The sequence below is a fragment of the Salarias fasciatus genome, chromosome 2 (assembly GCF_902148845.1).
Source record: "Salarias fasciatus chromosome 2, fSalaFa1.1, whole genome shotgun sequence".
Classification (NCBI taxonomy): domain Eukaryota; kingdom Metazoa; phylum Chordata; class Actinopteri; order Blenniiformes; family Blenniidae; genus Salarias; species Salarias fasciatus.
In genome coordinates, this window is record NC_043746.1 from 7,172,289 (window position 1) to 7,199,856 (window position 27,568).

General features: G+C 46.4%; 1 protein-coding gene across 1 annotated transcript in view; it reads right to left on the reverse strand.

Annotated features, from left to right (window-relative positions):
* The window catches only part of efnb1 (ephrin-B1), a 64,085-nt gene that overhangs the window by 20,479 nt on the left and 16,038 nt on the right, over positions 1-27,568 (reverse strand). Inside the window, exon 2 of the mRNA XM_030101592.1 lies at positions 16,369-16,646. Coding sequence (XP_029957452.1) covers positions 16,369-16,646 — 278 coding nt within the window. The remainder of the gene's footprint in view (positions 1-16,368; positions 16,647-27,568) is intronic.

The following is a 27,568-nucleotide window of genomic DNA, read 5'->3' on the forward strand; positions in this document are numbered from 1 at the left end:
CCGGGATAAAAAGAAATCACCATCGTCAGACTTTGACTTTGAAAATGTTAATTTTCAGTCTTGTTGATGTTAATATAACTGAAGATGAAAAGTGGATTCCGCCGCAAAGAACAAAGTAGCTTCATCACAATGTGGAACGATTTCCGTCTGCTTCGTCACGAGCGGCCGATCTACCTGGAAACACAAGACCAAAGTTCTGCTTTTTGTGGCGACATGGTTAGAAACATCCCCTTCTGACTTTGCAAATGTGGCCAGACGCACATGTTTAAGAGAAAAACTCATGATCTAAAAATGTGAGCGACTGTGGGAATATTTCACTTGAAGCTTCACCCGTCGATTGTTTCGTGAGAGTCTGGGTCGCAGGGCGCCGGAGCCGATCCCAGCCGAGCGTAGGTGAAGCCAGGATACAGCCTGTACGGATCACCGGCCCGTCGCGGGACAAACGCAGGGAGACAGACAGTCACACACACTCGCGTTCACTCCGACGCAGCCCGAGTTCGATCGTGGGAGAAAACTGCTTCACCTGGAGAAACTCCTCACACGCAGAGGAGAAAACAAACAAGAGAGACCAAGAAAAGCCAGACTCAAACCATGGATTTTCCCTATGTGAGGCCAGAGCACTAACCGCTGTACCACTGTGTGGCAAAATACTTAAAACTGAACTTCTGCTGTTTTGCTTCAGCGAAAAAGAAAAAAACACATTTAACAAGCATTAAGCTGGTTCATGCCATTTTCTAACATTGCAGTGGATTAAACAATCTTTACCAGTGTTTAAAGGCAACATAGCAAAGCTTCTCTTTTTAGTAAATATACAGCAAAGTATATATATTGTGAAATAATGACTATAACTGAGCAAAAATAAGGCTTGAGCTTAAAAAATGGTGTGCCGAACACTATTCTGGAGCGGCACCACACAACTCAAATTTTAGGCGCAAATTGGGTTTTTGAACAAATTCACCAAACACGTTTATTCGTGTTGACAAATATTAAGCTGAAATATCCCACACGAAACATCATGTTGGGCGAATGTAACCCTGTTTGGTGTTTTTCACTCTCACAAATGATTTGCATCAGCGGCTGCCAGCCTTTTTGGCTCATGATGGAGTTAAATAAATTCCCAAAGCAGAATCCAATATTTCTGAGAAGGCAAACAAACAAAAACAAGGAGATATTCCTGAAAAAAAAGGGTAATTCAAACATAACAAAAACACAGTGTTTCCTTCCTCTTTTTTTTTGTGTGTGCATTGCACGTATTAGCTTCGTGACCCCGGAGGTTACTCTGGGTTATCTCGCCTGGTCTGTAAATCACCTGCTCTTAAAACATCCTGAACTTTTTGTTGCTGCTGTCTGATTAGAGAGCTGATTATTTAATGGGCCACAGAAGGCGAACTCTAATTAGAGTTTTATATGCCATAAAAGCAAGAGACACTTTTTACTATACCATTCCCCGTGGATGGAAAACCGCTCGTCTCACATTAGTTTCTGATTCGTCTGTGCAGATATTAAACAAACTGGGAGTGGATTTTATGAAAATTAACTAAAAACTATTTTCCCCCCCAAAGCAAACACAATAACAGTGTGTTCACTAACATTCGACAAATTAACTTTTATTGCAAAGCAAATAACAGTGTTCTGAGCCCCTTCTTTCTGTAATAAAACTACGAAAATAACAGGCTGCCAAGAGGGGAAAAGCAGAGCAGGGCTCTGATTATCCTATTATTTTGCCCATGAAAATGCCTTTGTATTAGGCTTAGCTTATAAGAAATCCCAGGACTTATTTCCTCAAAAACATCGGGTAACCTTCATGGTGGTGGGTGGTATTGTTACTGCGGGGTTACACATGTGTAATCAGCTGACAGATGTACACAGGAGGTCGGTTGGGAGGCTTGTTTCTCGGCAGGAGGCTCATTGAAGTTTTGGTCCTGCTTCATTTGCACTGATAATCACATGAGGTGAACCACGGTTCGCCCGCTAAATCCAAACAGATGATAAAACCAATCCCCCTCCGCCTTTTCTGCGGCCCTTTGGCGGGTCGTCCGCAAAGGTGCCGTGGGACTCTGGACTGTGGAAAGAGGAGTCGCCCTCCTTGATCCACCTCTAATGGTCCACGAGCCACAAATCAGCCTGATAAAAGAAGCGCTGGGATGGATCGGAATGCGTCGGGAGACGGCGGCGGCGTGTCAAAGGCCACGACGCTCCAAAAACCCGCGCTGATTGAGGAGGCAATCTGTGAGCGAACTCCCCCTGTAGGAGGAGCCAGAACCGCCGGCGATGGGAACCGTCCACAGACACCCGTCGACGTCGGGCAAAGCGTCACGTGATCTGCTGGTGCACGTAAAAAAGAAAGAAAAAAAAAAAAAGGCTTGCCAAGCTTGTGTGCGTGTCCCCGTGCGCTAATGCAGATGCGTCTAGTCGTGTGTGCGTGAGCGGCGACACTGCATCCATTCATCCTCCGCAGAGAGAGGAGCTTCATTTTCACTGACCTTTTCAATCTGGCCTCCAGTAGTGAGTTATGACAACTGAGCCAGCCTCGTGTTCCTCGGCACAATAACACACATCAAAGATGGGAAACAAACAAACAAACAAGAACTGCTGCCACCGGCTCAGGTCGCCCAATCTCAAACAGGCAATGCAAAACAAACCCGATGAGGTATTCCGAGAGAGGAGAGAGCACGGCGGTGCGTGCGTGTGTGTGTGTGTGTGTGTGTATGTGTGTGCAGCGGGGGGCTCAGGTGAGAAAACCGCCTTCGGGTTAATGATGCCTCCTGTGTGTTGATCAGGTCAGAAGCTACGTGCAGGCACAGAAGTAGATTACTTTTTGGAATAATAACCCACCGACATATGAAATGCACATGCATTTCCCATTACAAAAAAAAAAAAAAAAAAGAAAACACGCTGTGAAAATGTGCAAAATGCAAATACAGATACACACTGAATGCAGTGGTGTGCACAACATTAACACAGCTTCAACTGTGAGACACTGAGAAAAAGACATGAGCTTAATTTCAATGTTTTGGAAAGTTGGAGCTAATTTACAACTTGAGCCATTTGTGCTTTATGCAGGATTACAGTTGCTCCAGTGTTCAGGGTCTCCTCTGTTAAGTTTCTCATTTGCTGTTGTGTCAGATGTTTACAGTGAGGTGACGGGTCTGAACTGCCGGCAGAGGAGTTCAGCCTGCAAAGTATTTTATTACACAACCGAGCTGTTATAATATGTGTACATAATGCGGTTTGGAATCGTTTGGCCGAAACAAGCAACATATTTGTGGGAAAAAAAAAAGAGGTTTGGACGGCGGCATGTGTTGCTCAAAAATGTGTAACATTGTACAATAATAACGGAGCCTTCTCCAATGTAGCAGTCACGCTTTGCAACGTGCACCATCGCAGCTCCTATAGCGCCGCAGGAGCTGGCTCGCTTCTCTTCACATTCGTCAGACCACAGGACACTTTCCTACATCTTAGTCTAACTTCTGAGACTTGGAACGAAGAGAAGACAGCAACATGTATGCATCCCGTTGTGTATAATCATTGTACATGGTTTTAGTTTCATCTCGTATATGTAGATGAAACAGAAACCTGTGTAGAAGTATCTGTTTGTTCTCTTGATTTGTTACAGTTCTCTCCCTGTCAGAAAGATATTTGCACATCTTGTTCTAACATTATCTATTGCCATAAAATCCACAATTTATGTTTTGTTTTGTGTTTGTTAGAAAATAATCTTGAATTATCTCGCTATTTGCACGTCTATCGGCCAAGTGAGTATCTCCTTAAACCAAGACCTCCCACAAATTCTGCTAACTTTTCATCTGATATACTTTAAGGTAGTGACATACAGCCAACACATATTCATAGTTGACGGATCTATGTCACCTGGAATCAGCAATATTATTTTGTTGAATCTGGATGGACATCAGCAGCAGAGAACGTTGAATATAAAAATATAATTCCTCAGATTTCGTATTTGACATGTGACTGTGTTATTTCTACACGGACGTCAGGCTGGAATGATTATAGGTCACTGCGTCGACTTGAGTTGTATTCAGTAAAGTGGTCCAAGTTCTTGTAAAATCAAGGTTGCAGATTTTTCGGGAGGGATTGAGAGAAAGAAAAAAAAAACGGCTACAAGATGCCAGAAAACTGTTCCCACCGATAAGTCAAACATATTACTCACACAAAAACAGAGAGCCTTTTGATGAATACCTCAAACAAATAATTGACAAATTGTTTCAGCACTAGAGAGATTACAGTGCAGACAGACAGTAGAGCCAGTGAGATGAGAGAGGGATGGAGAGAGGAAGAGAGAGAGAGAGAGGGAGAGAGAGAGGGCGGGAGGAGGGAGATGTCAGCGAGAGACAGAGAGTGTTCTTGTTAAAGAGGAGAGAGTCCATGTCGGCCCATCTGTTGTCCACAAAAACAAAATCCGCAAAAAAGCGAAGAACAAAGACAGCGACAGAGGGCGAGAGAGCGGACAGTGGACAGGTGTGTGGGCACGCACGTGTCGCTGCGACTGCGCCCGTGCGAATTTTTGCACGTGGACGTGTGAGCTCGGGCGCCTGGAAGCCCCGAGGGGGGAACCTCCTGTACCTGCTAACATGAAGGCGACTGAGCAGATCTGACTGCGGCCGACACGAGATCCGAGTCCGGGCGGCGCTGACGCTCACACACACAGACAAGGAGGAAACACATGCTGACACGGAGACACACATATAACAGACAGAGGGCCTGATGGAGCCGGTGCGCAAAGAGCCAGAGCTCCGAGCGCTCGCTCCAAACCGCAGCGAGAGGCTCCTCCGGCTCCGAGGCCGCGCTGCAACACAAGAAGCAGGAGAAGAAACACACTTCTCCTGCTAGTCACCAAAAACCCCAATCAGAGAGCACAGCAGACCACAGAGAAAAATGCAGCTGATTGCATCCTAATACACACAAAGCCGGCGTTTGGACGCACATATACAAACAGGCACGAACACACACACACACACACACTGATTACATCCTCCCCTGGTGCTCTCTTCTCTCCTCATCCCCCGGTGTCGGTTACACGGTAAAGCCACGCTGATCGAGGATCAGCGCGTTTTGGCACAGGGCGGCGAAGGAGTTGAGGGGCTTAACCTCTGGTCCGGGAGCGGGGAGGGACCCCCGCGCCCCCCCCGCCCTACCCTCTCCCCGAAGCACAAATAAACAGCTACAACACAAAAATGTCTGGCAGACTCGAAACAATTTCCTGAAGGATCTGTCACTGTGCAGCAGAGATGGGAAGAAGAAGGAGGAGGAGGAGGAGGAGGAGGATGATGGGGAGAGCAGGGGCAAGATCTGAGAAGGAGAGAAAATAGGTGGATGGAGAGAAAGATTAAGTTGCACAAAAAAAAAAAAAAAACACAGAGAGCGGAACCGAAAAAGAGAAACGAAATTGGACCCGTGGGTTTGGAACGAGGACGGGTGGGTTGGTGGGTTGGTGGGTGGGGGGGTTGGAGTGAAATCATCAAGTCACTGTGAGAGTGCGGCGCGGCTCCGAAACCCAAACGCAACACATATTTATTTGAAGATGTGTTTTCTCTCCCGAATCTATCCATCCATCATGGCACGCATGCACAAACTCTGACAAGCGCGCACGTTTACACCCGTGGGATCCGCCGCCTGAAAATATCCCCGGCTCAGCTGAGCCGCCGCTCTCTTGACTGTGCATTAACAAACGCACAATGCATGAGGCGGCTTCTATTAGGCCCGCAAATGTGCGAGAGATGCAGCGTGGATGTGTGCATCTGTGCACACTGTGTATTTGTGTGAGCATCTATTTGCATGCTAGTGCGAGTTTATGAGTATATATATATTTGAATTTGCTTATGTGGCTTTGTGCTTATTTATGCCTGTGTGATTGTGTGTGTGTGTGTGTGTGTGCGCACACACACACTCGTCTTGTGTGTTTGTCTGCTCCTGTTACTGTGTTTGTGTGCCTGTGGTCGAGCTGGAATGGAACATGGACATTTTGCCACTGAGCTGAATTCACAGAAACGGGCTTGGTCCTGGCCTGTGGAGCAGTATTTAGACTCTGTATTTATGCATTGGACAACCACAGCAATCTCTATCACCGCCTTGTGATTCATGTTTGTTTGCCTTACTCGATTCTGATTCGACTCCATCAAAAAAAAAAAGAAAAGAAAAAAGGAAAAAAAAAAGAGCCCCCTTTTTCGCTCCCTTCTTGTTCCCTCTAAACGCTTCTCCGCAGGAACGTTCACGCCATCCCCGGTCAGAGTTTCATCAGCCGCCCCTCGTCGTAGCTGACCAAGCATGCAGCGGTTTCCATTGCGAGGATGCGACATTAAAACTAACAACGTCTATAATTATACATCCATATTTCTCCGATGAGTTTGTGTAAACATGCCCGGCTCCAGCTCCGGGAGGCGGACTTCTTGGCAGGCCCCGGCCGAGGGTGCCACTGAATGGCTGTCGGAAAACAAAGCCATTTCAGAGTGTGCCTTGGAAAAGACAAACCGCTGTTCTCGGGATGGTGGAGAGAGAGAGAGAGAGAGAGAGAGAGAGAGAGGGAGGGAGAGCTTCATCTGACAGGCAGAGAGCTGTGATTTGAGCTTAGCTATTGGCCGGAGAAGAAAGACACTGAGAATGTGTGTTGTTGGCAAAGCAAAGGGCAAACAACCTCAGACATCTCAGATGGAAACGGGAAATATGCATTTGCAGAGTGTTTTAGATTATGGGCTTTCATTGTTTTATCCTGTGCTTATGCTTTTATTTTTTGATGTTTTTGCATAAAGCGATCCGCCACTGTCCACACATGGACAATGACGCTCGTCTGTTCACGTCCCACATTTGACTTCTGCTAATCACAACGGACTCCAAACATGCATCTGTCTTTCAAGACGTCTCTACTCCTTTTTTTTTTCTCCCCTTGAAGCTATTTTAAGGGCTGCAAACACCACCGAGATGGAATTAAAGATACGCGGGGAGCGACTTTGAACAACTGAAAATCGCTTTTTGCGAGGGAGCGAGTCGTTGGACAAATGAGTTTGTGTTCGTCGAGAGGAGGGAAAACAAAAATCAAGGGCGCTGCTGCTGCTGCTGCAGAGTTCACCCTGTGGTCTCTTGCGGTCTGCGTGCTGAGACGAGATCTGAGTTATCAGTAAACTTTGAAACAAAAAAAAAAAAAAAAACACAACGCCTTGCACTTTCCCACTGCTGCACCTACACACACACATACACACAACTTTGAAACATGAGAGCAGAATTACTGAGTGAGAATTGGACGGTTGAAGGAGGAGGAACAAGGGATGACACACCAGGAAAAGAGAGACAGGGAGGCCTCGCACGCAGGATGAAATATTCTAATAAGATAAGCATGGAGCGCAGCCGGGGAGGGATGAGTGTCTGCGTTTGGAGATGCGCGCCGCGGACTAATTGAGATGAATACATGAATATATCAGCTTCATCTGGCAGCGGCGGGTTCAGCCGTAACCAATGGTTACCATTCACTTGTACAGCCACGTGAGCAGCCCTCCCCTCCAAAAGAAAAAGTCCTCATTCTCCTCCGGCAGCCAGCAGCGCCGCTCACCCCGCCCCGCCCCACCCCGCCTGCCGCCCCGCCGCACTCTAAACAAACTCCTCTGTAATAAACGAAAGGCAATAACCAGCGACAATAACGCTGTGCCTGCTAACCCTCTCCGAATGAAATATCCAAAGGACAAGTAGCAGAGGCAGCCTGGATAGATTTGCAAAGCAAGCAGAAAGTCATATATTACACTGGCACCCTAATAAACACCGGGCTATATTCCCCCCGCGGGGGGGTGTGAGGATAAGAGAGGTGGGGAGGGGGTTAAATCTCCTTATCCCAGGCCATGCTGCGCCATCGCTGCTAACCTGACCTGTTAGCGGGGTTTACTTTGAAAATGAAATCCGTTAAGGCTTACCGATTAGCTGCTCTAAACTCGATTCAGTAACATCGACGCCATAGTTCACTGATCCACAAGTCTGTCCGAATCCCATACGACTATCAAATAAAATTATGCAATTTCTACACATTTTGTGAGTCTTCATCCTGATAAACAAAACGTGACATTTCAATAAGAACTGATAGAACTGTTTGCCAATAATTAAATTCATCATTTCCAACTTCATCAGCAATTTTCTGGATCCGCGATATGATAAATGTGCGAGGGAACAATACGCCCCTTGTTCTGCGCTAATAAAATCTACGTGGGAGAGTCAACAATTTATGCAAAGGGAAATTCTGCACTGTCTCTCAGTCGTAATTAAAATACTTGAGTGTGATTTTACAGGGGAGGGGTTACCAGATGTTAACAGTTACCATTTCTTGGAACAAGAAAAAAAAAAAAAAACGCCTCATTTAATTGCGAGTTAAAAATGTGCCAGTTATTTGCATCTCTATAATCTGACAATCACAATGGCTTTGTCTTTTGTTAAAACGCTTCACTGACAACTGCAGCTGCTTTTTTTTTCTCTCTCTCTCTCTCTCTCTTTCCTCAAAGTGGCTTTCATTTGATTATGGTAATTACGCTGCAACTCTGAAAGATGACATTTAACACTTTTTTTCTTTTTTAAACTAATCAGATTACTGTTATTTCTTGTGTTTATATTTATTTGCCAGCGTGCGAATGCGCGTGTGCATGTATGAATTTATGCAGACTTGCAGTACCTGCGTGGGAGCAGGCGCGTGCACATATGCTGTAGTGTTTGCGTCCTGCCGTATGTAGGGCAGGGCAGGATCTCGTGCAGCAGGGTTGGTGGGGGGGTTTCAACCTTGACCTTCAATTTCCTCAAGGGCAAAGCCGAGGAGACGGAACACTTCTTATAAGGCAGTAAGAAGAATTGCTGGATGCATACTGCAAAGGATTTCCTTTTTTTAGGGGGGGGGGGGGGGGGGGGGGTCAGATGGACGGGTGGATCATGTGTAGGCTGCTGAGCAAAAAAAAGAAAACAATGATAGAGAAGCGAGCCCACGCAAGAGAGCATGAATGTTTCTTATAAGCAACATGCTTCCTAACCTTAATCCTATCAGGTGTGAGCGTGGCAGAGAGATCATCCCGTGGCGTCAACCGCAGTCTGTCTGACTCATTTTGGGTGTAACAGCTCAGCTTAAACCTGTTTGTTTTTTTTAAAATAAAATCTAAAAAAAAAAAGACACATTTTGAAAACTTCAAGAAAAAAAAAAATCTGCATGCTGGAAGCTAAATGTGATCATTAATGAAGTTATATTAGCTGCACCGCTTCTCTTATTAATTCACAATTAAAAAAAAAAAACAAGCTTGAAATAGCCAGAAAAAAACAGCTCTCTGTAAAGGAAATGAAAATCCTGACTTACTGAGTCTTTTTACAGGAAAATAGTTAATTAAAAACATTGAAAAGCTCTGGACAAGATAAGTATAACAGGCAGTAGTATATTAAATTATAATAACCAGTATTATAAAAACACAGGTATGGCAGGAGTTGGACTATATATAAGACCCAACAGCTGCTACAAAAAAAGAAAAAAAGAACTTTTGATGTGGAATTCATTCAGAAGTTTGACATCAACTAAATTTAACATTTTTACACGAAATGAGTCACTTAGTGAGAGTTCATATGTGCTGCAAGAGTTAATTGGCAATTCTGCTTTACTTGGATTTTAATTTGATGTGTTTCGTGTCGTCTGCTGGCGAAGTAGCTTTCATCACTTCCAGAGGAAGATATATTTCATTCCCCTCGCAATGAAAATAACTGCAGAAGAGGGGCTGCGTGGGGGCTGGACGGCCGAATCCATGTTCCTGTGGATGGAATGAATTTCTAAAACCGAGGTTTTCCTGTTGGGGTCAAAAACTGTTGCACCTCTCGTTAGCACACATGTTTAAATCAATCAGGAAATGGAAAGCAGCTTTTTTTTCATCGCCGGCTCAAATAGCAGAGTTCAAATCAGTCGCTCTGTGACTCCTGAAAAACAAAGAGAGGAAGTTCCTCTGGATTTACGAGAAAAGTCAGAGAAGCTCAGCATCAGGAATGCAGTGGCTGCTCGCGGTTTTCCGGAGGTGAGACGACACGCGCTGCGCCGCGGCAGAATTCTGGTGGCGGAGTCGGTGAGTGTCAGGAGTCGGCGGCGGAACACGGCGATGGAGAGTGACAGCTGTCTGCACGGATCAGGCTTAGCCCTGCCCGCTGCGCACGGAATCAAAGAGAGGAGGGGAGCGCACAGCGACAGGTCGCCTCTGTTTACTGCCTCACGGCTTCACCCTTATATAGAACAGAGGCAGACTCACTAGCGCAGCTCCCGCCACACAAAACGTATCACACATTTAGTCAAGTCGCATTATTTCAGCGAGGAGAGAATAGGGAGGGAAAAAAGAAAAACAAAAGGACATTTCTTTTGGCTGTGCTCGGCGACATCTGAAAGGCTGTCTGTGAATATGTTCGCTCACTCATGTCTGCTCCTTCCTTCTTTCTCCTCTGCTGCTCATTTTTCCACTTATAATATTTCTTTTTCCCTAAAAGCCTCCTGTCCGAAATCACTTCCATCCCGAGCCTACACCCTAAACACGGCGCAGCAATTTTCCTCACAAACAGCTCATTCGATATCCTGTGTTTAGACAACGCAATGAAATATAACCAGTTTGTTCACTCTTACACTGGTGGGGATGGGGGTGTGGGAAGGTGTATGTATATACGCGCCTGTGTGTGTGTGTGTGTGTATGTGTGTGTACAGAGAGGGGGTGGAGGGTGCTGATGGACAGCACAAGCTGGTCCTGGTCTGGGGCTTAGATCAGTGCAGGGTTATCATTACTGGTCCCCCGCTGTGTTTCCGTGACCTCTTGCCCGTCAGTTTTGACCCCCACAACTCCTGTCAGAAGAGGGTCGAGAGGGCTGGGGGGGGGGGGAAACCGAGGAGATGGGACCCCCTGTGGTGACAGCCAGGCATGGGATACACACATAAAAACAAATACAGACACACAAGCCATTTGCTGCTTACTTTACCCCACACCTTTTGTGGCTCAGGCGGCCCGGTGGAAGGAGCAGGAGTGAGGTCGGGAGTGGGTGGCGGCGGGGGTGGGAAAGATAAAGAAAACAACTCCGAGAGGCTGGGGGTGGACAAGAGAAAGACCGCTGGAGGATTCAGTGGAATGTCCACTCCCTATGCGTCTCCCTCTCAGCTCAAGCGCTGTCTGCCACGTTTAACCGTTAATCAGACCAGATAAGCCGGGTCTTTATAGGCCGAGCAGATTTACGCCGCTCTGCTGGCCGGCTGGACCGCATTCCCCACAGACACGGTGGGATAATGCACTCACATCTTCCAGGCGAGGATAAGCCGGCCTGAAGGGGCCTGGACGCAGACGGCGAGGCGTCCGCCGCGCAGGTAAAAGCAGGACAAGTAGGCTGAGCGCAGGTGCTTACCGTCCCTCCGACTCCCTGCAGAGTAAACACCCATAACCCACATGCACGCACACGGCCATTATCTCATGATAGATGAAGTGTGTCACAGCGTATGCACATGCTGCAGAGGAATAAATAAAACAAGCGCTCCCCTTCGCAAAAAAAAAAAAAAAAAAAAGGACAACATTAACATAAAACCAAGACAAATACCACATCCGATTACTGCTGACGCTGGAATGTTACAGTATATGAGCCTAATAATGATCTGATACGACGCCCAATCCCGCTCCAGCAGTCTCGCCTGTGAGGGATTTACGGCTGGCTGTTGTTACGGGTTCACAGTCTGAAACACTACAGAAGGAGTAATAAGCAATCCGAAAGCTCGGATGAAGCTCGCATCGGCGGCGGATAGACGCACAAAAACAGAGAAAAGACGAGTTCGGCCCTGAGTATGCTTGATGTTTGTGCTTTGATGCCGGATAACACTGAAGTCAAGATGCACATGTCACTAATAAAAGCTGGTTAAAATATTTATGATGTAATCAGGAGACAATATGTGCAGCAGCGCCGCCAAACAGTGGGGAAAGAAAAACTTTCAGAAGACGCCAGAAACGCCCAAGGTGTTTTCCGAAGACATGTGGGTGGAATAAAGCTCAAAGGAGTTATTTCTTAAAGTCCACATGATATGTGGCCACAGGAGTGGCCCCTTAAAAACTGTCGCTTGATAACATCGCAATGTTTCCCTACACTCTGTTTTTGAGTTAGCAGGGACAGAGAGGACTGCGGCAAATGGAAAAGAAAGAAAAAAACACATGTGGGATTGAACTTTATGTGGATTTCGAAGGGAAGAAAAGCTGTTTTATGTGATTAAAGCTACAAGAGCTGTCTATCTTCTTAAGCATGGAAGTTAAAAGATATAAAGATAAACTAGACAAGGAAGAATTACTTTCATATTTGTGCGAAATTTAATGTGCAGGACTAAATATTTGAAGGGTTGTGTAGATATTCAAAGGCAATAAAATGTAACTGTGGATTAGCTATCTGCAAACCAGACAGATTTATCTATTCAACGAACAGATTTATGATTTTTTTTTAATGGTTATTGGAGCAGACAGTGCTGCTCTCTTGGAATTAGGGGTGGAGACAGGAGAACATGTATTGAGTATTGATCAAACAGTGGGATATTATCAACACTGTCTGGTTTTTAGTTGTTTTTGATTGTTCGCCTCAGCTGTTTGGTGAATTTTTCATTTTTATTGATAATGAAAGACGTAGTCCGACTGTTTGTACTCTGCATGATCGCAGTGTCGGTGTAATTATAAAGACATAATAGTCTGTTGTGCACGAAAGTAAACTTTGCCATATTAAATGCAAATATATATTGATAAGTACTTCTCTCTGCTTTATTAGAGGAAATTGTGCAATTTCTCTCACGCCCTCTATTGAATCCTCACTGTGCCGGTTATTTTCTGACAGCTTGTTGCCGGTTGGTTTAGACATTAGGCATTTTCCGACGTCCGAATCACTAAATTAGAAAGGTGCCAAAGGACAGATGTAGCAAAGATCAGGATCAACCAGCAAACACACTTTGATTTCCGAAAACCTTTCAAGTCAGGTTATACAGACGGGGGAAAAAATAGATTAAAAAGGTCTAAAAGCAGTCTGCAATGTCTTTTTTCATCAGCGAGTGAGCTGCTGCTGACTTCTTAGAAATCCATTAAAAGACCAAAATCAACAAGTCATTAGTCTGTCTCAGTGCTTCTTCATCATGTATGTGGCCCTTCAAGGCTTCGTTACTTCTTTTTGAAGCTCTAAATCTTTCAGAAACAGGATACAGACGTATGGGGTTCGGAAATAAATATTGGTATAAATACATGGGGGATCTTTTACAGTCTACACTGACTTTATTGATATGTTGCTGAAAACACATCAAAGCTCATTTCCATAGAAAAACACCTGATAATCTCATTAATTCAGCGTGTGTAATGATGCATAACTCGTCAGCTGCTCTCAGCACATTATTCATATATAAGTGTGATATATCACACAGAAACGTCTACACGTTCCTCCTGGGTTAAAAATGCACGGGGTTTATACCATTAAAGAGTTGACTTAGTGCATGTTGAGCTTTGTGAGTGAACAATCAGGATACTTTTCGGCTCTCGCTCCGCCGCGCACTCGAGACGGAGGACAAACGTTTGATGGATGAAGTAGCGAATTGAGATGTACAGAAACAATAAACAGATGTCAACGGAGGTCCTTGAAGAAAGAACAGGAATCAAGTGAACTTGCAATATATAATATTGTCTGTTGTGGTCTGCTTAAGTAGATCATGTTAATGTCTTTGGGTTTCTTCTCAATAACAGTGCTCTTTCTCTCACCGCTAATTCGAAGCAGCTGTGACTGGACCCTGTTGTTTTGACTTTATAGCTTTTTTTAGGATTTTTATTCTTTCTTTTGTGCTTCCTGATTTCTGTCCTGTGGCCACCAGGTATGAAGTCCCTCTGAATATTATTAAAAGTTTCTTTCTGTTCCTGTATTGTTAAAAAAGTTCATGTGAGGAAATTTTATCAATAACATCCTGCTTCGTTCTTCAATAAAGTTTCTCTGTTCTGATCCAGATCTTTCCCCTCATCATTCCTCCCTGTGATTATTTCCCAGATAAAATGAGCCACCCCCAGGCTGACATCTTAAAAATGATAAAATGTAAAAATGAGCTCTTTGAAAATGCTGGATGCTCGCGATCCCGACTCCCTTCAAAGAGTCGAAAATCCCATCTGTAGTTAAGACTCGGGCCATCCTTCAAAGTCACAGCTAACATAAAATGTCCTGTAAATCCTGATAAACTCTGACTCGTCGGGCTGTAACATGACTTGTATGCTTTATGTTTTTAAATAGCGCCGCTGAGCTGACTGGAGGATATGACAGTGATTTGCACACTGAGTCGACTCAAGTTCCTGAAAGACGTACGTACACAGACCATCCACCTCCACAACTTAACTCTGCCTTCACTTTCTAATGTACACATTAAAGTAAATGATAAAAGCAGCAATGAGCGCCTTGATTTCTTCCTGATTGAAGTCATTTATAATCTTTCAGCTGGAGGGCTGGTGAGATGCGAGACCCGAGACGTGTTCGAGCAATTTGCTCTCAATTGTTGCTTTATGCTGATTTTACCCTCTAAATACGTGTGAAGTTCACTCCGTTTCTAAATGTGTTGTTCCAGGATGTGGGAAGTAAATGTCAGCGACAAAATGCACAGATGGTCCGAATGTTCAGTGAGTCACCTTTGACTCAAATTATTCAATGACGATGCCGTGCACTTTATGTTCTTTCTCATGTTTTTAAAAAAAATATATTTTCATGATGAATCCCAGAGAAGTCCTGAAACCACCTGCGTGGCACAGAAACTTTGAAGAAGAAAACTGAAAGAGAAAAGGCCAACAGATTGTTGGACGGATAAATTCAGATTCCTGGAATCCTGCAGGGTTTCTGGGAGCAGCCCTCTTGCTCACTTTTAAAAGATTTCTTCCCTGGAGCTTATCAAACCGTCTGTTAGGGTTATGAAGGCCACTTCTGACAGGATATCCTGCGCTCTCGCCACTGTGAAGCGCCTTATCACCTCCTGCCACTCCATCAGGGCCGGCGCGGCGCTGTCCATCCTAACTGAAATCCAACTGAAGCAGCAGCGACTTCGTGTCCCAGAAAACATAATCAAGTGATGCTTGTAGACGTCACGGCTGGACAGATTTGTGGGGCATTTCAGCATTAGAGCCACAAAGTTCCCACTAATCTGAGGAGTAACCTGCCATTTCTGTTGAATCTTCATCCCTTTCAGCCATTCAAAACGTCCAGCCAGAGACCCAGAGTGCGTTTTGTTTCCAGACTCTCCAACACCCCCTGCTGAACCTCCATCGCCCTCTGGGATTCGCGGCATTGAGGATCTGAATAAATAGCTCTGCCTCACACAGTCGGACTCTGCTTCGGTTCCAGCTCGGCTGAACCTGAGGTCATTACTTGACTTGATGAGGTTCCAGGAGCAAAAGGAGCATCGGACCATTACACAGTCCAAACATCAACAGCGAGGCCTGCTCACCGTCACATGGCGCTCAGAAACACAAGACGGCGAAGCAGAAGAGAACCGCTGGCGTCTTTCACTGGTCGTCTGCTAATCAACAAGTCAATTAGAACCTACATATATCAATTCGACTGTGGTTTGCCGCCAACATGTTATTACTATGATTCTACAATACAAAAATGTGTTTTTAAGCTGCATGAATTTTGTAAATTGTCCCAATTATCTGTAAATAACAACATCATTTGCAACTGAATGCAGATTTTTTTTTTAATTAAAATGCCTATTTTATAAGCTAAAGTTTTTAATTTCAGAGGTCTCCACAGGGTGTACGCCTCCATGCAGAGCGTTTCACATTACTGCCTCTGGAGCTGACCTGTGCTCTCAAGATAAAACTGGTCATACGAACACTTCACTGGAAAATAAGCAAACGAGAGTGGAGCTAAGAGACACTTCTCCTGTGCTCCTTTTCAGCAGAATTCAAATATATTACCTTTAAAACTTTGATTACACTACTATGCACTATGCAACAAGCATTATAATAATATTTACAAACTTCTTCTACTCAATATCTTTCCACTACTTGATTTATTCTCCCTCAAAAAATGTTCCAAAAGTACAGAAACCACGCAGGAGTCAATTAAGGTTGCCAGTTTCACTCCCGTAATGACATGGAACATTTCCAGCCCAAACAACCCTCAAACCGCTGTGCCTTGAGCGCGCCACATAACCTCCAGTTGTTGCTCTGGGACTGCCGCAGCAGGTCATTAACATGCAGTTTTACTAGGAAACTCCCAGGTGTGACTGTGTGTGTAACTGAGTGTGAAGCCAGAGATTATGACTCAGATTGTTCAGTCAGGCTGCTCTGGTTAAATGAAGGTTAAAACGGCTAAATCTCAACAATAAATCATCCTTGGTGACGAACTTACAGGTGATGTAGTAGTTGACGTTCCTCTTGAACTCCAGGCCCATGTAGTTGGGGCTGAACTCCTGGAATTTGATGGTGAACTTGATGTCCTTCTCGGGCTTGTTGCAGTTGACCAAGACGTTTGGGTCGAGGACCGTACTGCAGCTCTCCGCCTGCTCCCTCTTCACCAGATACAGCTTGTAGTACTCATAATCTCGTCCTTGGTCCGCCTTGGGACAAATGATGTCCAGCTTGTCCCCAATGTCTGGGTAGATCACCAGGCCTTTCCCAGCCACAAACCTGGAGACGGAGAGAGAGGAAAGAAAGAAAGAAAAGGTTTTAATTCTTAAAAAAGAAGTCTGGAAACGCCGCCAAATTACTCAACAACAGTTTATACAGTCTTAATACTTTGAGCTACAGGAGTTAAAGGTTTAGATTTGTCTGGAACGGCCTTTAAGGCAGAGCAGAGTTAATTTGGCCTCGCGAAAACACTACATGTAGCAGCTTGACATTTTTCAGCATCAGTCAACAGAGCATATCGTACAAATCCTCTGAAGTTGATTCTCACACTTGGATCTAAATCAAAGCGTACCAAAAGTTCACGAGAAGCACAAAATGGCCGCCCCAGAAATTGCTACAAACACGATTGCGTTCAAAGTATGCAGCATTTCTCTTCTTTCTCATACTTTCGGGACTTCCAGATAAGACCTGCGATTCAACAGTATCTGTGCAGCTTCCACTTCAGAGGCATGTGTTTCTGGAGGAAAACACTGTGGCGGGGTCAGCTCGGAGGTTAAGGCTCCCTGGTTCATCTTCCCTCTGCCATGATCATCTAGTGAAGGATTAAGATAATCCATCTGGCCTTACTGTACCTCTCCACCTCACTCTCTGCTGCCAACTCAATCAGAGCAACGCTTCTTCTTCTTTTTTTATTCACTAAAGGTGGAGAACAGGAGGCGGCCCTGTCAGTGTGTGTGTGTGTGTGTGTATACATGTTTGCATGTGTTTGAGTGTTTGCATGTGTGTAAGTGTGTGTGAAGAGAGGGGGTGGGAGCACAATGAGTACTTGCAATGTGTTTGGGCAGTGGTGTGTATGTTCATGTTTGCGTGTGTGTGTGTGTGTGTGTGCGTGCGTTAGTCAGTCAGCAGAATGGGCTGAGGTTGCGGTCTGATGGGGGGGCAGATGGGCTGAATCATTGTTCTGGACTTGTTTGAGGCTTAAAATGTCAACATGGTTCAGCTCTGCTGTCCCAGTTAGCCAAGCATTAACCCAGACAGCCGGACTGACCACGGGTGTGTTTATGTACGTGTGTGTGCGTGTGTGTGTGCGTGTGTGTCGTGGTCGCAGACAGCGAGCACAGCAGCGGGGCTATCTGCGAGATCTGCCCATGCCAGCGGATTTAAGCAGGATTTAGCAGTGCGCAATGCATTTGTTGTTCTTCCTGATCCCTCACGTTTTAACAAGACATCAGGGGCTGGGCCTCTCTCTGTCTCTCTCTCTCTCTCTCTCTCCCTCTCGCTTCTTTTTCTCTCGGTGTGTAATCTCACCTTATCTACAGTCCCTCATTTCATCATCACACACATCATTTCACCACTAAATGACTGACTCCTCAAGACGGGCCCGGCGAAAGGAGGACCATGATGCCTCCTGAAAGAGACTGATAGAGGAGTGTGTGAATCTGGGAGGCTGGGGGCGGTTTACAATCATCAGTCTTCCTCCTCTGACGATGATGTTAAACACTGGCAAACAGCCAGCCATTGTTGAGAGCAGATCATTTAAAAAGTCCCGTTTTCTAAAGAAATACCCCCATGTAAATGAACATGATTGGATTAACATTCACGGCCATTCTTCTCGGACAGAGGCATTACCAAATAAATGTCTTCATTCACAAAAGAGCAAAATGAAATTTGCAAAATGGTCAAAATCCTCTCAGTGGATCCCTCTCCTCTTCCCCCTTTTCATTCGCTGAATATGATGCCATGAAAGCGCGTGTGGATGGGCGCTCTTGTGCGGGGCTTGGAAGCGGGTGAGACGTTATTTCCCCGCTATTGTGCGATGATCACGGGGGCGAGGCGGGGGCCGGGGGGCGCCGGGAGGGGCTGCGCTAATTCAAGGGCCGATAAGAGCGAGAACGCGGGGCATCCTTTGTCCTACATCTCCAAACAATTTGTTGGTTTTCAGCAGCAACACACTGCATGCGCTCGCGTGTGCGTGCATGTGTGTGTGTGTGTGTACTTGTTCACCTAGCTTTATGAGGTCCATTGACCTCAGGACGCTGTGACGGGTCTTTACTTCCTCACACCTGTTCGAAGGGCTGCTTGGGTTCAGAGTGAATCAGGTTTATGTCAGGGCTGCTGGAAAGACTGAGGTTAAGGCACTTAGTCTGATTGTCGAGGTTAGAATGAGGGGCTATTCATTAGGACAATGAATTTCGCCGGAAAATAGCAACCATACAAAAAATGTGCAAATGTGCGCGTGTGCGTCGATTAGTGTGTACTTGCACGGTCTTTATGAGGAGATGGATTTTAGCCTTTTAACTCGCCGTACGGAGGCTGAGAGTCAGTTTTAAGGTCAGAAATGAGTTCGCAAATAGAAAAACTGCATTATGTCACTGTGTGTCATCGCAACGAGAATGAAAAGAGTGTGCGCGCGTGTGTACGCGCGTGCGTGTAATTCTGCGTGCACGCACCACGGCTGGGTACACGTGCATGTGTCTATGAGGACACAGACACAATCAGTCTCTAATTGGATCTACAAGATGCATCAGTGAGGCATAAACAAGTTTCCATAGCAACATTAGGCTTTGTTGCTGACCGCCCCCCCCTCGTCCCCCCCCACCTTCCCTCTATTCCTCCATCAGCTCCCCCCCCTTCATCTCTGCCCCCTCCATTTCTGCTCCACAATCTCATTCCCTCTTGCTTTATCCTTCCCTCTCATTCACCTCCTCAACATTTCCCTCATTCTGCGTTTCCCTCGCCCCCCCCACCTCTCCGTCCTCCCCCTCACTCCGCCTCTCTCCCGGCACTCACAAAAAACACCTACAGAAAAACAAGCATGAAACCGGGGGGAGTTGGGGGGGGCAAAAAACGACCAGGCAAACATCACAATTGTCGTGTTCAACAAGTAGGTGTTTTAAAAAAATTTTTATTTCTTTGTAGGGAAATTGCTTTTAACTTTGCTGTTCAAAATGCACTCTTTCAAAAACTGTAAAAGCCAGGCTCTCAAATTAAACAATGAGCAGCACACCCGGCTCTTCAGTCCTACAACCAATTCATTCCATTATCAAAGCAAGCCGCAACAATTTAGATGAATAATTAAGATTTCCAAAAATCTTAATATCTTAATATCCCTGAAGGATTTAATCGCAAGCCGGCCCCTGTCATTGATTCAATTTTCCGAGCAGGCCTCCTAGTTGGCGGTTAGATAGCTATCCTAAGTGAATTCTCCGCTTCTGTTTCCCAGCCTTTGTTAACTGTCTGCTATAATGAGGCTCTGGCTGCTGTGGAGGTCTGGAAGCGCCATCGCAGATGGGAAAGAAGCAACATAAAAGAAATAGGGCAGCAATTAGTGTTTAGCCCAGTTTAAAAGCCCTCCACTTGGCAAGCTGCGGCCCAGCTCCAGTCCAGGATGTGAAACTAAACTGGTGGGCTGGGACTTTGTCTCCTGTTTGTCTCTCTGTTGGCTTAATCAGCGCCACTCCGGTGCTACACACAGCCACGCAATGGAGAGGAGGAGACGACTGACTGAAGATTATTGTACTTATGAGGAGGTCGAAAAGGGAAAAAAGGGGGGAAAGGGGAGGTTGAATTGCATCTTTCATTCATGTTGTCTGGAGACTTTTTAAGACCTGTTGATGAAAGAGGTTCCAGCGCACAGAGGAAGAGCTGTGCGGATACAAATAATGTTTCTGGGAAATGACCCCGAACGTAGGAGAGCCTTTATTCCCCTCATGTCAAACGAGGTGGATCTGCCTGCACCAAACAAAATAAAGGGAATCATTTTCAAAACAACCAAATGAGGTTGGTTTTGTTTCATCTGGATGGCTCCGCGGCGTGCTCAATCCTGTAAAGAGCTTATACAAACAGACCTACGCTGTAGCACAGTGGAGAGGGAACAGAAAACAACGAAGCAAAAGAGAGTAGAGCCCCCCCCCCCTCTCTTTTTACATTCCACTGGTGAATATGAGCACATGATCTCACATATGCTACACCACCACCCCCACCTTCTCATACACACACGCACACACACACACACGGATGCAAGAGCACACAAAAGCACCATGGGGTGCATCCTGGACCTTCCCAGTCCAACTTCCCAGCCACCCCTATTCAAGCACCCTGCCCTCGCCGACTTTCATATAAAACGCCGCCTACACTCAGGCCCACTCAAAGCCCCTTACAGAGCCTCAAACCGACCCCTTCCCCCCGCATGTTCTCCACCCCCGTCCAGCCAACTCAAGCCTCTGCCCCAGGCGCTGCACTGGCAGGCAGCCTCGGCCGATCCAATGAATGGACCCGAGACACAGGAACCGAGAGAGAGAGAGAGAGAGAGAGCAAGAGAGAGAGAGAGAGAGAGAGAGAGGGAGAGACAGGCTCCTCATATCAACAGAATGGTGTCAAATTGATTTGTTCCTCCTGAGCAGCAGGCTGCACATGCCATACATATCAATTAAAAACAATTCCATTCTGCCGCGTACGACGCCTCCACCAGGGGAACACGCCAGCAGCCCAGATGCAGGTACTGTCTCTTCCACAAGGCAGCTGGACATCTCCATCTCCCCCGGCCTTCGAAATTCATGAGCACCTGAGAGCGCTGTGTAAAAAACAAACCCGCACGCACATTTCCCCGTCACAACAGGTCCTCCATTCCCCTTGATATTAGCGTGGCAATTATCACACCCCGCAAAGTGTTCCCTCATCAATTATTATTTCTCTCTTACATTATCTACAAAATCACAGCAGCTGCCTCCTCTTGTTCCTACAGATGACAATTTCCATGGGCCATGGCTATTTCAATCAATATTCCTTCAGCTTCAGGTCTGATATATATGTAGTATTGTTTTTTTTTTTTTCAGAATACAACAATTCACCCACATGACAGGGTTATTCTGCAGATAGCACAAAGCCATGCACTGTAGCTGAGCTCTAATGGAATATACATCTACACCAAGTGGGGATTAAAAGCTGATTCATTTGCTGAAGGCAGTCTACCTTTGAGTATAAAATGAATCCTGTCCTCATTGAAGTCAATCAATAATAAATGTCTGCCAGCAAAGACCGCTACAGTCTTAAACCGCTTACAGATCCGTGCACATCAAAAGTGTTAAACACAAGTACATCCGGCGGTATAAACAAGTCTGAGACGCAGAACTGAACAGTTGATGGCAACAACACGACCAGTCAATGAATCGGTGATGCAGCAGTGAAAGACGGTGACGACACTGCTGGTGAAACAGCCTTAACACCATATCCTGAGTGTGATGCAAAAGACCTTCACAGACATTAGTCTGAAGAGAAATGTGGCAGGTTGTATTTAAGGTAGTATTTGGAGGTGCAGAGAAAATTTCAGGTTTTTCATAACAGATTCGGTGAACAGTGCATTAAACAGGAGCAAGTTCAGTCGATACCTGTATTCTTTTGCACTGAAATTGAAGAGGATATTCTGAAATTGCTGGTCTTTTTCTTTTTTCTTTTTTCCCCCGGTCGGGCCCAATTGAGATCAGATTAGGCCGTGTGTGGCCCATGAACTCGATGAGTCGGGCGAAGCCACATGCTCGCTTGGCCTCACGACGGAAACACTGAAGAAGCAGCAGCTTCTGAAATGGCTCCGCTCATGATGTGTGGTTAAGACCCGCTGAGTGCTGCTGGCACACTGCGATCGCTGCGTTCTGGAGGAAATATCATCGAACTGTCTGTGTGTCTGTACGGCCTGGGACAAACATTCACCACACCTGCTATTCTTTGGAGTCACGTGCTAACGTGACCAACTGATCCGAAAGCAGCCGAAAGCGTGGCGTCTGAGACGGAGGGGATCACGAGAAGGTGTGCCGGTCTCAGGTCTGCGCCGCTCAGTCCCGAGGCTCGACCCGGGCGCTTGTGTACATAGCTGGCTTCTGTCAGGCTGTCACGGGGGCAGATGTTCTTAGGGAGGTCTGACTATAAACACATACACATAAACACACGCCCCGCAGTGTACACACACCGATTTCCTCACATGTCAAACACGGTAAACAAGCCGCCTCAATGCTAGCGTGGGCCACACACACATGCACACACACAGGCGCGTGCACACTCACACTCACACACACACACGGACAAACACAAGCATCCTGAAATTAAGCAAAACAAGGTCCATCTGGCTCCAGAACTGTTTATCAAAGCAGGAAGGATTTGACCCTTATTACAGAAAAGGAGGACAAAACTAGCCAACGGGTAGTTGTATTGGATAAACTATAAACTAAATCCAAAGTTGCATTTAAACTCCAGACTTGGCAGTGGCGACTTGCTGAAAAGCAGAACGCTCGGTATTCTCCCTCAGGGCTGTCCCCATTAGAAGGACATAAATGACGATGTCAGAGGCAAAAAAAAAAAAAGGACAGACAGACAGAATATCCTGAATTCCACCCCGCAGAGGACTGCTTTTGTACGTGTGAACACAGACACCCGCTCTCTCTCACACACACACACACACACACACACACAGACACAGACAAACACACACTAGCCTCGGTTAGCCCAGTCAGCAGGCTGGCATGCTGTGCAGATCAGATTCGGCGTGACTCATAACAGTTGCACAGAGGCGAGTTATAACACAGACACGAGCGAGCGGCCGACGCACACCTCCCATGTTCGCCAGAACAGGCTCAGTATGCTTGCCCTCTATCACTGTCACATGAAGGGTTAGCGTCGCGCCATCGGAGGCCTTAATGAGCTAACAAGATGACGCCCAGATGGCCCCGCGACGAGGAGGACAGAAGTGGACGTTGTTACTAGATGAACAGGCTGAAGAGGGACTGTCGAGCGAGAGGAGTGTCAGAAGTCATTAGGGAGGGGAAAGAGCATAATCTGTTTCTTCTTATGGCCTCTGTGGTTTCTGTCAGTGCGGAGCCCATCCCTCTCTAACAGCAGGGGAGTTAAGCGAGCATGGGTGTATGCGGTCGTGATTGAACGTCATCCACGGTATCACTGACAGCGAGAGAAGGCCCAGACCGTTGCTCTCTGGGTTTCCACTTATTCATCCCAGAACCCAGGGACTGAGCTCTTCCAGCTGGAGGGCTTCAAGAGAAGAGAAGAGAAGAGAAGAGAAGAGAAGAGAAGAGAAGAGAAGAGAAGAGAAGAGAAGAGAAGAGAAGAGAAGAGAAGAGAAGAGAAGAGAAGAGAAGAGAAGAGAAGAGGATTCTTGGCCGGACTTGTTGGGTCAGTTTCAGCCTGAGTTTAGCCCTCATTCTGGGGTTGCTCTGTGACCCAAACACACACAAGCCTACCCTAGTTTCCTTCCCTGGCCAACAAACACACAAGCATACACAAACACACACACATACGCACACACACACACACACACACACACACACACACAGCCAGCTGCCTCCCATCACCGAGGAGCAGCCACAGATGGGCTCTGCATGCTCCGTAAAGATCTCTCCACAGGCCCAGTCTACAGTCACAGCCAAACCCGCCTGGCCCGAGCCCACCGTATGTGTGAGAGGGTTTGTGCGACCGTGCACGCAGATATACGTGTGTCCGTACACAAGCTTGAGTGGGTGGGTGTGTGGGTGTGTGTGTGTGTGTGTTTGCCTGTGTTACAGTGCCAGGCACCACAAACGAGCCAGAGCTGGTGTGCTTGGATGGTCGCAGAGAGGAATCCCTCGGGACTGAAAGCGCCGAGGAGCAGGGAGTCAAGAGCTGGACGGGGATGCAAGGCCGCAATCGGCGCCGAGCAGAGCAGAAGGGGAGCAAGCAGCAGAAACGTCCCCCGTGAACAATAGCGGGCCCTCAGACCCACATCGATTGTGTTTCACTGCCACTTGGGGGAAAAGGAGGAAGAAATTAGAGAGAACAAGAATCACGGCCATTATCAAACCCACACAGCTTGCCCGGGTTGTTACCAGTGGCCATTTTCTGCTCTGTATCTCCAACCCCATCAGTAATCCCTCAGAAAGCCTTTCTAAGAAAAAAAACTCACTTTAATGCTGCTACTCAATCAGATAGTCCAATAAAAACAACAGAAGTGCACGCACGCAAACACCCTTCGCCCATACACACTAAACATTAAGTTATTTAAATTCTGTTTGGCTTAGATAGAGGCAGTCATGGTTAAATTCAATTTTTTAACAATTGGCCTCCTATCTGAGCATGGTTAAAATTACCAGAGGGATCATGGTTTTTAGCCGGAATAATGGAGCAAAGTGAAAAGCTCATTGAGGGTAGGAGTCGGGATACGGTTCGCGAGCTAAAGTTAGTGAAATTCTCCAAACTCACGCTCACAATGAGCGCCTTCCTCGGACAGAACAGGAGGGGGAAAAGAGAGAAGACGGGGGACGTGGTCCAGCCGCCCCGCTCACTCGTTTTTTTGGCACTGGCACATCTGGGAATGAAATCAGGCAGAGGACAATCTCCCAAACAAACCTGACACCCATTACTAATGAGGTTTTTCTTGAATGAATAGTTTGACATTTTGGGGGAAATATGTTTATTTGCTTTGTTTCCAAGAAAGAAAACTGACACCACCCTCATATGCGTGCAGCGAAAAGAAAAAGAAAAAGGCCCGCAACAGCATGACGTACGACTTTTACACTGCGGGTTTTTCTGCCAATTAAATAAATGAGATCTAGCACGTTAATTAGTGAGATTTGCAAGCGCTGGTAAGTGGATTTTGTCACCTTTGCACACAGCCAGGGTGGCCAATTCCCCAGATCCCAGTCTTTCGGCTGAAGCCAGTCATTTTGCTGCAGCTGCAGCTTCACGGAGAGGACGGAAGCATGGGGAGTGATTCCAGTGCCTGCACACATATGTTTAGCGTGACATTTTATGTGTTTTCCAGTGTTGTAGCAACTTGACATCGTTGCACAGGCACGTTTATTGCTGGAGTTTGAAATGATGTACTGGTTGTGCTTTTTTTTTTTTCTTTTTTTTTTCCCCCGTTGTGTGGCTTATCTTGATTCCTTGGAGTGATTTCTAGCTCTTTTCATACTTTTCCTTATTTTGGTCTCTTTGTACCATGTTTTCATTGTCTGCTGAGAACTGGGTGTTCTCCACTCATACCTGTGCCACCAGCTCCACTCTCCCCTGTGAGCCAAACCCTGTACATATAATCACCGCCAGCAAGCCTCCGCGGTAGCATTAAGTATGGCATGCTAGCACTGAGCGAAAACAGCTCTTTAAGTGTATTCTTGCTTTCCAGACTCGGACAAAAATAGCTCTGCTTTGTCTCTTTTTTTTCAGAAAAGAGAAATTATCTGCTACCACGATAGTTTACCGGGAAGCCCGATTCAATATTTTATAATCCCGTGTTAACAGGTGTTAACGGGACACAGCTACACAAAATCTGGATTACTGGAGCGACTCCAAAGCCTTCGTGGAAAGAACAAAGAGATGACACGGCACACAGAAAGCAAATCAATCAATCTTCATCAGAACGCGTCTGGCTGTGACAGCACAGATCTGAACCCAGAAGTGAAAGATAGCGCGCAGCAAAGTTCAAAATACTTCCATTGTTCATCTGTCAATGCGAGATAGACAACCGCGAGCGGGAGGGCGGGAAAATACTAACACAATATTTATCTTGCGTCCCCTTTCCTCCTGACTCACTCTTTTTTAATGTATTCCTGCTATTGTGAGGAGTACCGCGAGATGGATGGGTAGAGGAGTCCGGTAGGTGATATGTGTCTGCTACGAGCACGGCGCAGTCACTCACACATTCCCCCCCCACCCCCCCACCCCTCCAATCTCAAGCTATGGCAATAATTCAGTCGCCAACAAACAGCGATGTGGTTTTTTTCCCTCTTCTTTTTTGTGGCATTTCAATTGTCGGTGGTTGGCGAGGTTTTTTTTTCTTCTTCTTCTTCTTCTTCTTCTGCATTGTTCTTGAAACTGCTTCCCTGGGAAACTGGGAAAGTCAAACAGCTGACGAGATGTCACCTCGTGAACTTTCTCCTCAGTTTCACACACTCACAAACAGCCACGTCGGCCAACCGACACACTCTCTCCCCGCCGCCCCATTCTTTTTCTCTTTACTCCTTGTATGCACACATAACCTAAGGTTGGCTCATCAGCCGCCTGTCAGGCGGCGATGCTGTCTAAACAGGCGGCGAGCCGCTCAGGCTGGGAGACCGCTGCCGCTCAGAGCCGACCGCTCTTGATCGTATCGTGTCAGACTTTGCGATGTCTAAAACGGTGGCTGCCGGCCTTCTCACAAGTCACTTTAAAAACTCCCTGATAAATCTCAGGGATTTCCGCAGAGTGCGGACGCGTTCCTCATAACTTTCATTTAGCCTGCAGCCGGAAGAGCCGGCGAGAACGTGTGTGGCGCAATAAAATTTCACTTTAACAGTCATTTTCCCCCGTAGCTATACCTGCAGACTGTGCATGCCCGTACCTGGGCCCCACACATGCCTGTTGCGACTGGTCATGCGGTGCCTATATGGGGAGCATGTGTGACCTGAGGAATTATCCGGTGTTAGACCAGGGACGTATGTACGCATGAACACACACACACACACGCACACGCAGGCATTCTTACATGTACACGCATGTCATCCCCGCACGCATTCTTTCGAAGCCAACAGTAGCGAAACAAGAGAAGATAGGTCTCTCTCCGGGCGCGACTGACTGAGTGAATTACACGCAGAGCTAAAACACCGGCTTCCTGTCTCGCACAGCGGCACTAGATGGCTCTCAGATGGATTTCGGTGAATCTTGTACAAACAGTGAGTCAATACCGGAGTAATGGCCAATCGTTGAGGGGGAACGATTCACGAGTGAATTGCGGAGAAAATGTGTGTTTAGGGCACTTTGCACCACAGTGTGTCACCCAGCCGTATCCAGGGCACGCTGCCAGCGGGCTCCATTTGCAGGGATTTGACAACACAACTGCGGGCGGATGCTTGAATATTCCCCGGCACTTAATATGTACAGAACCTCAATATTTCTCATCAGGGACAGACATCGGAGGGCAAAAAAAAGGAAAGGAATCCGGCTGATGAAAGGATGATAATTCTGTTTCT